We start from the raw sequence: 13,127 nt of genomic DNA on the forward strand, positions 1-13,127 counted from the left end.
TAGACTGGGAAAATAAAGTGCTGTGAAGGACGAAAACGGCGAACTCATAATGGAAAAATGCAGAAGAAGAAAAAGAAGAATAAAATAAAATATTAAAACATTAAAACGATTTTAAATATAATTTAGGAAGACAAAATTTGAGTTAGTTGAGTTAAAAATTAATACCCAAGCTTCTTTATCTAATATAGTTTCAGTAATTAATGTCGAATATGATCAAACTACCTCCATATTTAAACCAGGTACAATTAGAACTAGAAAAATTTTAAAACTACCCGCATTCGATGGCCAAACAGCATGGGAAACTAATAGTTTTCAATTAGAAGCTACAGCTAAAAAAATGGCTGGAATGAGAAAGAAATGGCAGCTTCTTTGGTGGTATCACTTCGAGGGCCGGCAGCAACCGTTTTGCAATTTCTTCCCCAGAATACACCCAGTTATAACTTTTTTGTACAAGCTCATATTTGCAAAATAATTCCAGGCAAGGACAGAAGGACCGAATAATAAGCTCAGAAGGTCGCCTAGATTGACTTTTAGAAGCCCGTCACATAGTCTCACTACAAATACTAGTAGATATAGGCCCCAGATAAGAAATAAATGTCTCAAAGTGTTTACAGAATCGGAATTCTGAAGTCAGGACTTACACATTTAAAGGAGCAACTAGCGATTAGTAAAAATGAAATAAAAAAGTTAAATTGAGTTAATAACAGGTGTCAATTTTGCAGAATAAACAATAATTACACGAATTCCAAGACGATTTGAACGAATTACAGGTTCAAAGATAGTGTCTGCTTAAAGAAAGAGAAAATTTAACCGAAGAAGTACTTTTACCAAGGAAAAGATAACGATCAGGCTTTCCTCAAAAACCTTAAAAAGTATCAAAAGAAAAGTAATGACTTAAAAGTCATACGAGAATATCTTAAAAATTCAGTTAAAATTATAGTGGAACTATAAATGCGTACTGGGTTCAATGAAATTCTTTGTATATTTCCAACAGTCTCTTACATCGTAAGTAGGAAAGTGCCGATGAAGTATGTACAGTTCAATAAGTGGTACCGCCAAAATCACACATTAAAAGTGTCTTACAAGAACTTCATAGCAGCCTTTTGGGAGGACATTTCGGAGTTAGAAGAACACTTGCCAGCGTTCGATACAGATTTTACTGGATTAATTGCCGTCGAAATGTAGAAGATGGGTGTAAGACAATATATAACAAGAAGTCATGGTAAATGGCACAATATCTGTCCGAAAAGCCTTTTGAATGACTTGCAGTGGATACTCTCGGTCCACTTCCGATTACAGAGAGAGGAAAGAAGTACTTAATGATCGCAATGGGTAATTTTTTAAAAGTGGTCTGAAATTACACCCCTTCCTAATTAGGAAACGACCACAGTAGCAGAAGCATTCAAAAGATACGTCATATCAAGACATGGAGTTCCTTAAGAGTTACATTCTGATCAAGGACGAAATTTTGAATCAGAATTATGGCCAGAATTTATGTAAATCTTCGGTATTAAGAAAACTCGCACTACGCCTCACCATCCCTTATTAGACGGAATAGTCGAAAGACATAATAGAACTGTTTGTCAATACCTTTCAATGTTTGTCGCTGATAATTAAAAAGATTGGGATACTTTAATTCTTCTATTTCTCTTAGCCTATAGTAGTTCCGAACATAAATCAACTGGTTATTATCCATCTATGATGATCACCGGAAAAGAAATGAAGCTTTCTTAAGATCTTATTTTCAGAAGATCCCCTTCCTGCGAAAAAGAACGTACATCCCTAAGGTACACTGAAAATTGGAAGGAAAAATTGTAAAAAGTCTTCGAATTTGCTAGTAAAAGTTTGAAGTTTCAAAGTAATAAATTTAAGGCCAGGCTCGATATGCATGCTACTGGTACAACTTTCAAAAGAGGTGACCCAGTATGGTTATACAATCCCACACGTAAGAAAGGACTTTATCCGAAACTTCAACGCAACTGGGAAGGCCCGTACCCCGTCCTGTAGAAAATAAACGATCTTATCTATCGCATCCAGTTTTCAGCTAGAAGTAAACCCAAGGTAGTTTATATCCGAGAGACTAAACTGATCCACCCTGTTGGATTCAATCGATCTATCAGTTAGATCTTCAATCTCTAGTTATTCGAGGAGAATAACTATAGAGGAAGGAGCAGTGTTACAACAGTTTCGAGAAATTATTTTCATATAGAAAAAGTCCATTGACAGAAAAGAACAAGTACCAAAGAAGTCTAGTGTGTCTAGTAGTCTAGAGTGCCATATCCCTACGGAACGTCGGCGACTACCATGCTTATAATATTGTTATACTGATCTCGGTCTTCCGCTACGTGTAGCAATTGGTCCGCTGTCAAACCTGTCCACTGCCGCAAATTTCTCAACCAAGAGAGTTTCTTCCATCCTATCCATTTCTTTCCTTCGATTTTGCCGTTGAGAATTAGCTGAAGGAACTCATATCTTGGTCCTCTGATTATATGTCCAAGATATTCTAGCTTACGCCTCTTAATAATATTTAATAGAGTTCGCTGATGTCCCATTCTTCGAAGAACTTCTTCGTTTCTGGTTCTGCTAGTCCATGGAATTTTTAGTATCATTCGATACAACCACATTGTAACGTTATAAACGTCACATCTCTATTAATTTATATTTTAATAATTATTTCATTTTAATTTCATTATTAATTTATTAATTTCTTTATCTTCAGTTTAATTTTTACTATTTTTTTATTTATAAAAATAGTTGGCGCCCCCTGTTTTTCTCTTCTTCCTCTGTCTTTATTTTTTTTCTCTCTTTCTGTCCCATAGAATAAATATTCGCCCTCTCACTTTTGTTCGGCAGACTATTCTGTTCCGTGTTGACTGACAAGCTAGTTTCTGATATCTATGATATCTATAGCAACATCCTATGACATCTGTGCTAACTTCATTCAGTCTCCCACGTTCTGTCAAAACAACTTTTCTGTAGTGGGATTATTTTTTGCCTCTTTTTGAAATTTATAAAAGAAGGCAAAAATTATTATAAGACTCATTTGTATAGTCTACAAATTCTCTTGGGTTTACTGGACAGTTTATTTTTATTGGACATATCAAAACTTTACTGGACAGTTTATTTTTATTGGACTTATCAAAACCTTACTGGACATATCGAAATTTTATTGGTCTTATTGGCATATTTGGACATACAGCCACGTGTGACTGCAGCTCTCCAGAAGCCACAACTTCTAATTCCACAACTTCTAATTGGAGGATCCAATAGCTAGAGCACACAAGCCGCCCATCGAAGCAATAAGTAACACTTATAACTGTTAAGCTTTGGCAGGGTTAATTATTGTTTTTTTTTATTGATTTAAATAAATATGATTGGTTAAAATTTGTCTTATTTGCTATCAACTGAGAACTCAGGTTCAGTCCCTAGTTTAAGACAAGACGAACTCACCCTTGAGATACTGAGCTAGGCAAGGTATAGACGATAAGCTCCCATGGTTGATTGAGGTATTATTTTTTACAATAGTACTTCAATTCTCTTTGGTAGTCTTATCGTTACACATTGGCGCCCAACGTGAGCTCCCATGGTTGATTGAGGTATTATTTTTTACAATAGTACTTAAATTCTCTTTGGTAGTCTTATCGTTACAACATCTTAAACGCCTCGATTTTATTCATGATATCGGCGTTTAAAGTCCAAGTTTCACATCCATACAAAAGTACAGACCACACGTAACATCTTGTAAACTTTTCACGGATTTCCAAATTTAATGAGTTATTGGATAATAGAGGCTAATAGAAGATAATGGAAGTAAAGTGTGGAACGTCAAAAAAAATGTTGACAATGTTTAACAGTAGTATTTTGAGTTGTCAGTTTATTAAAGTATTGTAAACAAGTGGTGTCATGATACTATGACTAACAAGATAGGATCTTCCCGTAGCACAAAATCGGTCGTGTTCGCGTATGCCGTCATTGGAGAGTAGAATTTGAATTCTTGTTAAAGTTAAATGGAATTTTTATGCATTCTGTGATGAAATTATTCAATTAGCAAAATAATAATATTAAATAAAGGTTTAATAATTACAATAATCGTACACAAAAGGATATCTGCAAACTATTTATTAAAGATTATTTATTGACACATACAAAAAACTGACATTACGAACGTGCAACTCTCCAATTACGTCACGACTTATGCGCAATATCTTATCTTCTTAATCATAGTATCATGAGTGGTGTGTTGAATGGTATTGTAAACAAGTGTATTTTCAAGAAGAGTAACACTATCAATCATAATCTATAAGCTGCAAATTGTTACAATGTTTAGCGGATGCAAGAGCTGTAAATTTTTATAAGATATTAACCATATTTAAATCAGGGGTGAAAACATTTTTTAGGTTTTATTTTACATTATAGTGATAAAATGTAAGTTTTTAAGAAGAGAATGTGCCTTGGATTAGGTTTTTGTCTTGAGATAAAAAAATTATCAGATCTTAGCAACAAAGGGACCTATCCAGTTTAGTGAAATTTCATTTTGTTGAATATTAAAAGAGCTTCAATCTAATGCATTAAAAATTATTATACCAGCATTTTTATAAAACAATATGGTAATCTGGATAAAGTATCATTTTTTAAATTTAGGCGCTAACTATGCAATGCAAATTCATCAAAATTGAACTTGTAAAAGCTTTAATTAAAGTTAAGCAACAACAACATGTCTGGCTTTATAAACAAATTTTCTGGCTTTAACTTAACACTCATAGCCTAGTGTACAATCGAACGCATGAGAACTTAACACGATTATGGTGCACATCTATAACGCATATGGTGTAAATTACCATCTCACCCATAAGTTCAAATCATTGAACACTTATAAAATGCCCCAACAATCTTACGAAGATACACGCATAAAAAATGTCTAAGGAACACCATTAGTGTTTCACTTTTTTTAATAAAAACTTAAAAACTTTTTCGGCAATACCACATAATAAAAATAACAATCAGAATGCCCACTCTCAGATGCCGCCTTTGAAGTGTGTCAGCACGCGATCGCCATATTTTAAACGGAAACATAGACTCGGATTAAGAAATTTGTGACAAGCACGACAGAACTGTGTTTAAATTTTTAGAGATTAATAATTTAATAAATTTGAAATAATTTAGTCTATTCTTTAACTAAAAGTACGAATAATATAGTGCATATTATGTCTATGGTTGCCGTAAATAAATTAAACCTGCGCGAACGAGATGCGCGTAATTATCTTGACAAGCAAAGTGGGCATTCTGATTGTTTATTATTCTGTGGCAATACGTACCATACGATTTAAAAACTTGTCCTCTACAAACCAAATTATACCATGTAAATTATTCTGTCAATTGCACTGTTTTATTAATGCAAAAGTGACAGCGCCTCAATTCGCACGATAAATGTGCTTCAAAAGAAATAGTGCTTCAAATTTTAAATGTTTTAGATGCTTTAAAATTTTACTAAAAGAAGATTATTAAATGCAAAGATAGTCATAGAGCGTCAGCATTTAAAACATGTTCAAATGATATTTCCTGTAAATATGATTCATGCTAATGTTTAATAAGCTGATATTGCATGTCATTTTGACGTGTCTCGGAGCATGATTTTGCGATTGTGGCGTCGATGTAAACAATTTGATAATATCGCTGAAAGGCATTGAAGTCATCAATGTGAAACTACTTTTCGAGATGATCGGAATGAGGTAGGATTACCTCGTCTAAATGTGCATAGAATTGCATGTAAACTCTATGGGGCCTTGGAAAATATCCACAACATTACCATATGTAACTAAACCTTAAGGAATAATTAACATGAAACTGATCTAGACGCCAGATGTCCATTGAAGGTTCGGATGTTACGTTATGGAGATCGTGGACTCAGATTAAGGTAGGAACAAAAACATCTGTGTTACTTACACATGAATCTAGGTTTTGTCTCTACCCTAATTAAGAAAGAGTGAGGGTTTGGAGAGGATCTGGTCGCAAAAGAGACTCAGGCATGTACAGGGTGTTCGTACATATAGTGATCTACAAGTTATGATATGGGCTGGAAAAAATTTTCATCATCGAACTGTTCCGGTTTTTGTAGAAGGCACTTTGAATCAATCTCAAAATATTGATTGTATCTTAGAACCTGTTATCCTTCCATTTTCCACTGCTGCAGGTCCTGATTTGCCTTACGTGCAGGATAATACAAGACCACATACTGCAACAGTAGTAAAAGATTGGTTTTATATTGACAATATTACACTTTTACCATGGCCAGGACAATCACCATATCTTAATTCCATCGATCATGTATGGAATAGTCTTCAGAGACAGATTGCTCCTCATCTGCACAATTGTTATAATAGGCAAGTACCTTCAACATTTTCTTAAACAGGACAGGATCCTATGACGTGATGTATATATGAGAAAAAAACTTTGTGTTCCATAGACATTTTTGATGTCTTTAATTCCCAATATTTTCTATTTGCGACACGAGTCAATATGCCGAAATTCCTTTGAAAGATGAGCTTTTCTCCGCGAGTGCATATCTGACAGCATTTACTATTATTTTCGAAAAAAATTCCTTTTTCTAGTTGTAAACATTTTAATCTTCAAATTACACTACAATGTTTTTATTAGTTTTTAAAAAACCAACATCAAAATTTTTAAATGTTTTTAAATAGTTTTTCTCATTAGTAGATATAATGACTAAATTGTGTCTCGCCTTATATTTTGTTCGTGTCCGTATCACTGAAGTTAATATAATTAAGATGATATTGGAAAATAACCGGAATAGGTTTCTGATTTCGAAATAACAAGTACAACAATCCCACTTCGATCATTTCTATTTTGACTATGTCATTATAAATCATTTATTTTAATTGAATTATCTATCTAGTAAATTCTATCATGAGAAGAATACACATACTTAATAGATTAGGTTTTTTAAGAAACATTATATATATATTTATATATATATATATATATATATATATATATATATATATATATATATATAGGGTGTCCTGGAAAATATTGCGTTCCTTAAAGGTATGGGCTGAGTGTATCATTTAAAACAAAAAAGTCTTATAATATTTTTTTATAAAGTCAACCGTTTTCAAAAAAAATATATATTAAATTTAATGCATTTGATTAGTGTCCACAGAAAAGCAAATACATCCGGCAACGTTGCGCTCCAGAAGGTATGGGCAGAATGCAATAGTTTAATTTATTTTGATACAGAAAAGGTACATTATTTGTAAACAGTTGTAATTACCCGTAGCTCAAGAATAAATAGTATTGTCATGTTTTCGATTCGCGAGTATCACGATATGTTAATTATGTACCGTGAAGCCCACTGTGACAGTAATAGGGCTGTTAGACTTTATGTTGAACGCTATCCCGAACGACGACATCTTAATGCCCGAAGTTTTGTGAACGTGTCCCAAAGGTTATTAGAGACGGGTTGTGTGATACCTAAAAAAACTAGCGGTAGAACACGAAGTAACCGTAGACTAAATGCAGAAGATGTGATTTTGGATATAGTCAGTAATAATCCAAGAGTAAGTACTCGATCTCTGGCTAGAATGGTTGGCATTTCAAAAAACATTTATCACAAGACATTTACGGAACAACTGTTACATCCTTACCATTACCAACGAGTGCAAGATTTACACCAAGGCGATTTACCTCGAAGATTAAGATTTTGTAGATGGTTTCAAAACAAAATCGCCAGAGAACCCGAATTTCCGTGCAAAGTGTTGTGTGCAGATGAAGCTTGTTTTGCGAGAAATGGTGTGTTTAATTTTCACAATTTGCACAATCAGTGTGGAGTGATGAAAACCCCTATGCTATATGTAGGACAAATTTTCAAAAACAATTTAGTATAAATTTATGGGCTGGGATTATTGGTAATCGTCTGATTGGACCGTACGAACTTCCCAGAAGATTGAATGGAGAATCCTATTTAAATTTTTTGCAGCATGTTCTACCGATACTTTTTGAAGACGTTCCGTTACAAATACGCTCTGAAATGTGGTTTCTTCATGACGGGGCTCCAGCACATTTTACGACACATATTAAAGATTTCCTCGACATCACTTTTCCTCGTCGTTGGATCGGTAGAAATGGACACGTTCTGTGGCCACCAAGAACACCAGAATGCAATGTTATGGACTTTTATTTTTGGGGGGACATCTAAAATCATTAGTATACGACAACCAGGATAAAATTAAAACAGAAGCTCAATTGCGACAACGAATTTTTGATGCTGCTGAAATAATCAAACATAATTTACATACTTATAATATTAAGAATAATTGGATTCGTCGAATAAACGCGTGTATCTGTGCAAATGGTGGCCATTTCGAACATTTATTGTAATAATAATTTTCCATGTAAGTAAAAACAGTATTCAAACTTTAATTATTAAATATTTAATAAAAACAAATACATGCTTTTTCTCTATCACTGTTATCAGTATCAATACATATTATGCCTAACGATCGATGATTCATGATAGCTGATTTGCAGTAATTAACGAAGAATAACAAGGAACGCAACGTTGCCGGCTGTATTTCCTTTTCTGCGAACAATAATCAAATGGATTAAACTTAATAATTTTTTTTTGAAAACAGTTAACTTCATATAAAAATGTTATAAGACTTTTTTGTTTTAAATGCTGCAATCTGCACATATCGTTAAGGAACGCACTATTTTCCGGGACATATATATATATATATATATATATATATATATATATATATATATATATATATATATATATATATATATATATGTTATAACTTTGGGAGAAAAAATTCCTTAGTAAAAGTAGCCAAGAGAAATCTCTGGAAATAACTTTCAAGTTTCTTTGTTAACCGCTAGGGAGCGTAACCTGTGAAGAAAAATTTGAAAACCAGTTTTTTGTGAAATATGCCCAATTATACCAAGTGTTAAATAAGTCAACTAGAAAGAGGCCTAAATTCCGCACAAAGTTGTTCAAGTGTTTTTTTTTTATTTTTTCAAATCGAGGTTGGGGGAGAGTGGGAAAGTATTTGTGGATAAATACCTATAAGTTTGGTTTGGATCAACCAATTTTAACGAAATTAGTGTCATTGGAAAGAGTGCGTGATTTGTATGTAGTGATTTACATCTACTGATATCTACTATAAAACAATTGTTAAAACTCTTGAATATGAAATTAGTGACACACAATTTAGCTTTAAAAATGGTATGAGTACAAGAGATGCTTTGTTCGGCTTGAATGTGCTGGCTCAGAGATTCATGGACATGAATCAGGACATGTACTTATGTTTTGTAGACTTTGAAAAGGCATTTGATAAGGTTCAACATGAAAAGCTTGTAGATATATTAAAAAGCAAAAATATTGACAGTCGTGATATGAAAATTATATCTAATTTATATTGGAATCAAACTGCCAAGGTAAGAGTTGACAACCAGTGCACCCAAAATATTAAAACACAGAGAGGAGTCCGTCAAGGTTGCGTCTTGTCCCCAATAATGCATATTATGCAGATTATCACCACCCGCACTATTAAACGTAGCCTCGTCTGTCCACAAAATCTTTGACATGATATGTGGTTGTTCTTCTAGCAGACCTAATATCCAATTGCAGTAATACAGCCTTGCATCAAAATATTGGTGAAAAAGAAACCACTATATTTACTAAAACTCAAAAAATCTTGAAAAATCCACAATTATTTCACAAGATAAATCGTGCATAAGTATTTTTAATAAACGGATAAAAGGATAAAAGCGCCGTGTTGCCGTTTTTATCGGAATATTAAAATAACACTTGAATCTAAAGTTAAGGGAAGTTTCTGACCTAAACTTTAACTTTATAATATGAAAAACCAACCTGTGATGTTTTAAAATCCTTAGAACAGTAGTTTTGAGTATGTTAAATTCTTAGATTTGACGACTACTTATATGTGGATTCTGTTGAATTAAAGCAAGAACATTGATTGAATTATCTGCGGTCATACCTCTACTAGGTCGTTTAAAACAAGGACGATGAAAACTACCAGTTTCTCTTAATCTTCTTGCCCTTCTTTCAAGTACTTCTTTGCCTATATGTCTCCTATCGGGATATCTTACAGAATATATACGTGAGGCAATAGCGGCATTTTGGTGACATTCGAAATAAACTCTAATCATATCATACAATTCTGAATTTGATATACTCATCACGAATTATTTGTACTGATAATTAATTACTAATATTACCAATATTAATGTCTATTGAGAAAAGTGCAATCTTCAATTCGAATTATAATATAACACAATGTTTTTACTGCTATCAATAAATAAACAATATGAACTCCCCGTCAAATGCATTGTCGTAGCCTACTTAGTTTCGAAAAAACTATTTTTAGTCATATGAAATAACAATGGTCAAAATAGGTATCAACATTAAGATTCTTCTGCTATAAAAAAATTTAAAATTACTTACTGACTTATTTTTTAATTTAATTTATAATACAGGGTGAGTCAATACTATACTTACTTATGTTTATGCGTTTTTATTCATATCTCGAGTTCTACAAAAGCTATTAACATGCAATTTACGCCATTTTGTTACGAATTTAATCCAGTTCCATTATAATTTACAATAAATACCATTTGTGTACCTGTAGTGTAGCTGTAATTCAAATGCAAGCAAGTCTTTCTATATTGGTTAGTTTAAAGATGGCCACCAAGTCACTGATGCATAATATGTAATTCTTGGTTATAACACCATACTATAAATCCAATATAACATGTCTGGTTTTAAGCCTCAGATTTGTTTATTCGTTCTATCTGCAAATTTCAAATAAATTTCTAGTCTAATATAACGGGTGGATATTTTACTCTTCAAATTTATGTTTGTACCATTTAACCTTAGAAGACCCAATCAGTCTAAATTCCGTTATCTAAGAAATTTTATGATTTTTTGCTTCTGGGAGGCTTATATTTAAGTTTATTATCTAACTACAAAAAGAGCTTGTTACATTTTATCTCTGACTGACCAGATTATCCACATAGTCTCAAACATGATGCATGTCATTGCTGAATCTAGCTATCAACCCATCCATGACTAAATTCCACAAGAGACTTGCTTAACATTAGTTTGTATTTTGAGAACGATTTCCGAAGTGGAAATTGAAACGTCAATAAACGTATTTTAACCTTTAATTGTGGCTTATTCCCATTTAAATAGTAATTAAGTCACAGAATACGTAAACTAGTTATGTCTTATTTAGATTCTCGCCACTGGGCGACTTTCCACTATGTTTTATTGCATAAATTTATACATATTATTTATTGTTTGTAATGGGACAGATTGCAATAAATATTGGATGATAAAAAATCTAGTACTACTGAAATATTTTTTTTTTTCAGGGTATTGGTAGAAGGAGTTAAATTCAACGCCAATCAGCCAGTACTGATCGGAAAAACTTTTCTAAGGCTGGAGAGAGACTTCGACAAACATGTTGCTTACTGTAGAGATGAACCAATGGCACAAGAATTTTTGGAGCACTGCGATGCTGCTTTTGATTATTTTAACGTAAGTACCAAATTATTTAAGATCTCTCTTTTTAGTAATTTTACACTATCTTATATAACATAAACCTTTATGAGAACAGCCTATAAAAACGATTTTTCTATAGTTAATACAAATATTCTTATATGAGGACATCCTAAATAGTCATATGTGTGACTTCTGTTCTGTTAAAATCTTCGTTTTTTATTTTATATTCTTTCTTTTTGTGTTAATTTTTTCCGAGACTGGACTGTATATCTACGGTCAACAAGGCCAATAAACGCCATACTCTCTTTATAGCGTTACGCCGTACATCCCGTCTGTATACTTATACAGCAGTTCAGCGCACAGTAAGAGACTGCATCCATTATTTTAAAAGTCTTATTGTACGCTGAACGCAGCCTACAACTTATGTACAAGCATACAGACGCGATGTGTGGCGTAACGTTATACGTGACGTACGGCATTTATTGGAAACCACCGCCTTAGCGGTTATTTATTATATAAAACATATAGACGCAATATGTAGCGTAAGGCTCTACGCGTCGTACGGTGTTTATTGGAGACCATGGTCCAAGTTGTACAACACATTAACCAAATAATATTCTCCATGTGCTGTACCTTTATATGTCGACATATAATACTCGATATCTATAAAAATATGCTTCTCTAATTACAGGAATTGATTGCTTTAACATCAAATCATTAAGAAATAAATAATTCAAGGTTTAGTGAAAATTTCACCTAGTTTCAGAGGATACATACTAGGAATAATTAGGCAAAAATATCACTGTTTGCACTTTCGTATATGGCTGGTACTTTTCTTTTGCATTAGTAGTTTTTTTAATATTTACTATTTTTCCTAATTCTCTACTACCTTTTGCTTTTTTCGGCGTAAAAATTATCACTATATTCTAAAAACCCTCGAAATATCCAACACAGAATTCAAATGAACAACCATACCTTTGAGCAAGTCAAAGAATTCACATATCCTGGATCGCTAGTAAACGCAACAAACAAGAAAAGCGACGAAATAAAAAGTCGCATAGCAATAGCAAACAGAACTGTTCACGGCCTCCAGAAACATTTAAAAAATAATAATATAAAACGTGCAGTAAAGCTTAATATATACAAGACCTTAATAAGACCGGTTTTGATATATGGGGCTGAAACGTGGATCTTATCTCAAAATGATAAAAGACTTCTTGGTATTTTTGAGAGAAAAATTCTTAGAAAGATTTTTGGGGCCGTATGGGCTATGGCTTCGAAGATACAACTTTGAACTATATCAGTTATACACCGATCCAGATATTGTGAAATTCGTTAAAGTGGAGAGACTTAGATGGGCTGGACACATTGCTAGGATGTCAGATTACGAATGCACGAAGAGATTAACATTTTCAAAACCAGAGGGCACAAGAAGCAGATGACGACCACAAATGAAATGGATTGATGATGTGGAAGAAGACCTACAGATTCTAAGGGTTAGAAGATGGATTGAAGTAGCTAGGAATCGATAGGAGTGGCGACTTCTTTGTGAGCAGGCCAAGATCTACAACGGATTGTC

General features: G+C 33.1%; 2 protein-coding genes across 13 annotated transcripts in view; one reads left to right on the plus strand and one right to left on the minus strand.

The window, feature by feature from the left end:
- LOC140449922 (very long chain fatty acid elongase 7-like) overlaps positions 1 to 13,127 on the minus strand; it is a 175,969-nt gene that overhangs the window by 140,851 nt on the left and 21,991 nt on the right. The gene's annotated exons all lie outside the window — the stretch shown is intronic.
- Obsc (Obscurin) overlaps positions 1 to 13,127 on the plus strand; it is a 350,811-nt gene that overhangs the window by 89,125 nt on the left and 248,559 nt on the right. For all 10 annotated transcript variants that reach the window (XM_072543243.1, XM_072543203.1, XM_072543216.1 and 7 more), the window contains exon 7: positions 11,419 to 11,584. In XM_072543243.1, coding sequence (XP_072399344.1) covers positions 11,419 to 11,584 — 166 coding nt within the window. The remainder of the gene's footprint in view (positions 1 to 11,418; positions 11,585 to 13,127) is intronic.

The sequence above is a fragment of the Diabrotica undecimpunctata genome, chromosome 1, assembly GCF_040954645.1.
Source record: "Diabrotica undecimpunctata isolate CICGRU chromosome 1, icDiaUnde3, whole genome shotgun sequence".
NCBI lineage: Eukaryota > Metazoa > Arthropoda > Insecta > Coleoptera > Chrysomelidae > Diabrotica > Diabrotica undecimpunctata.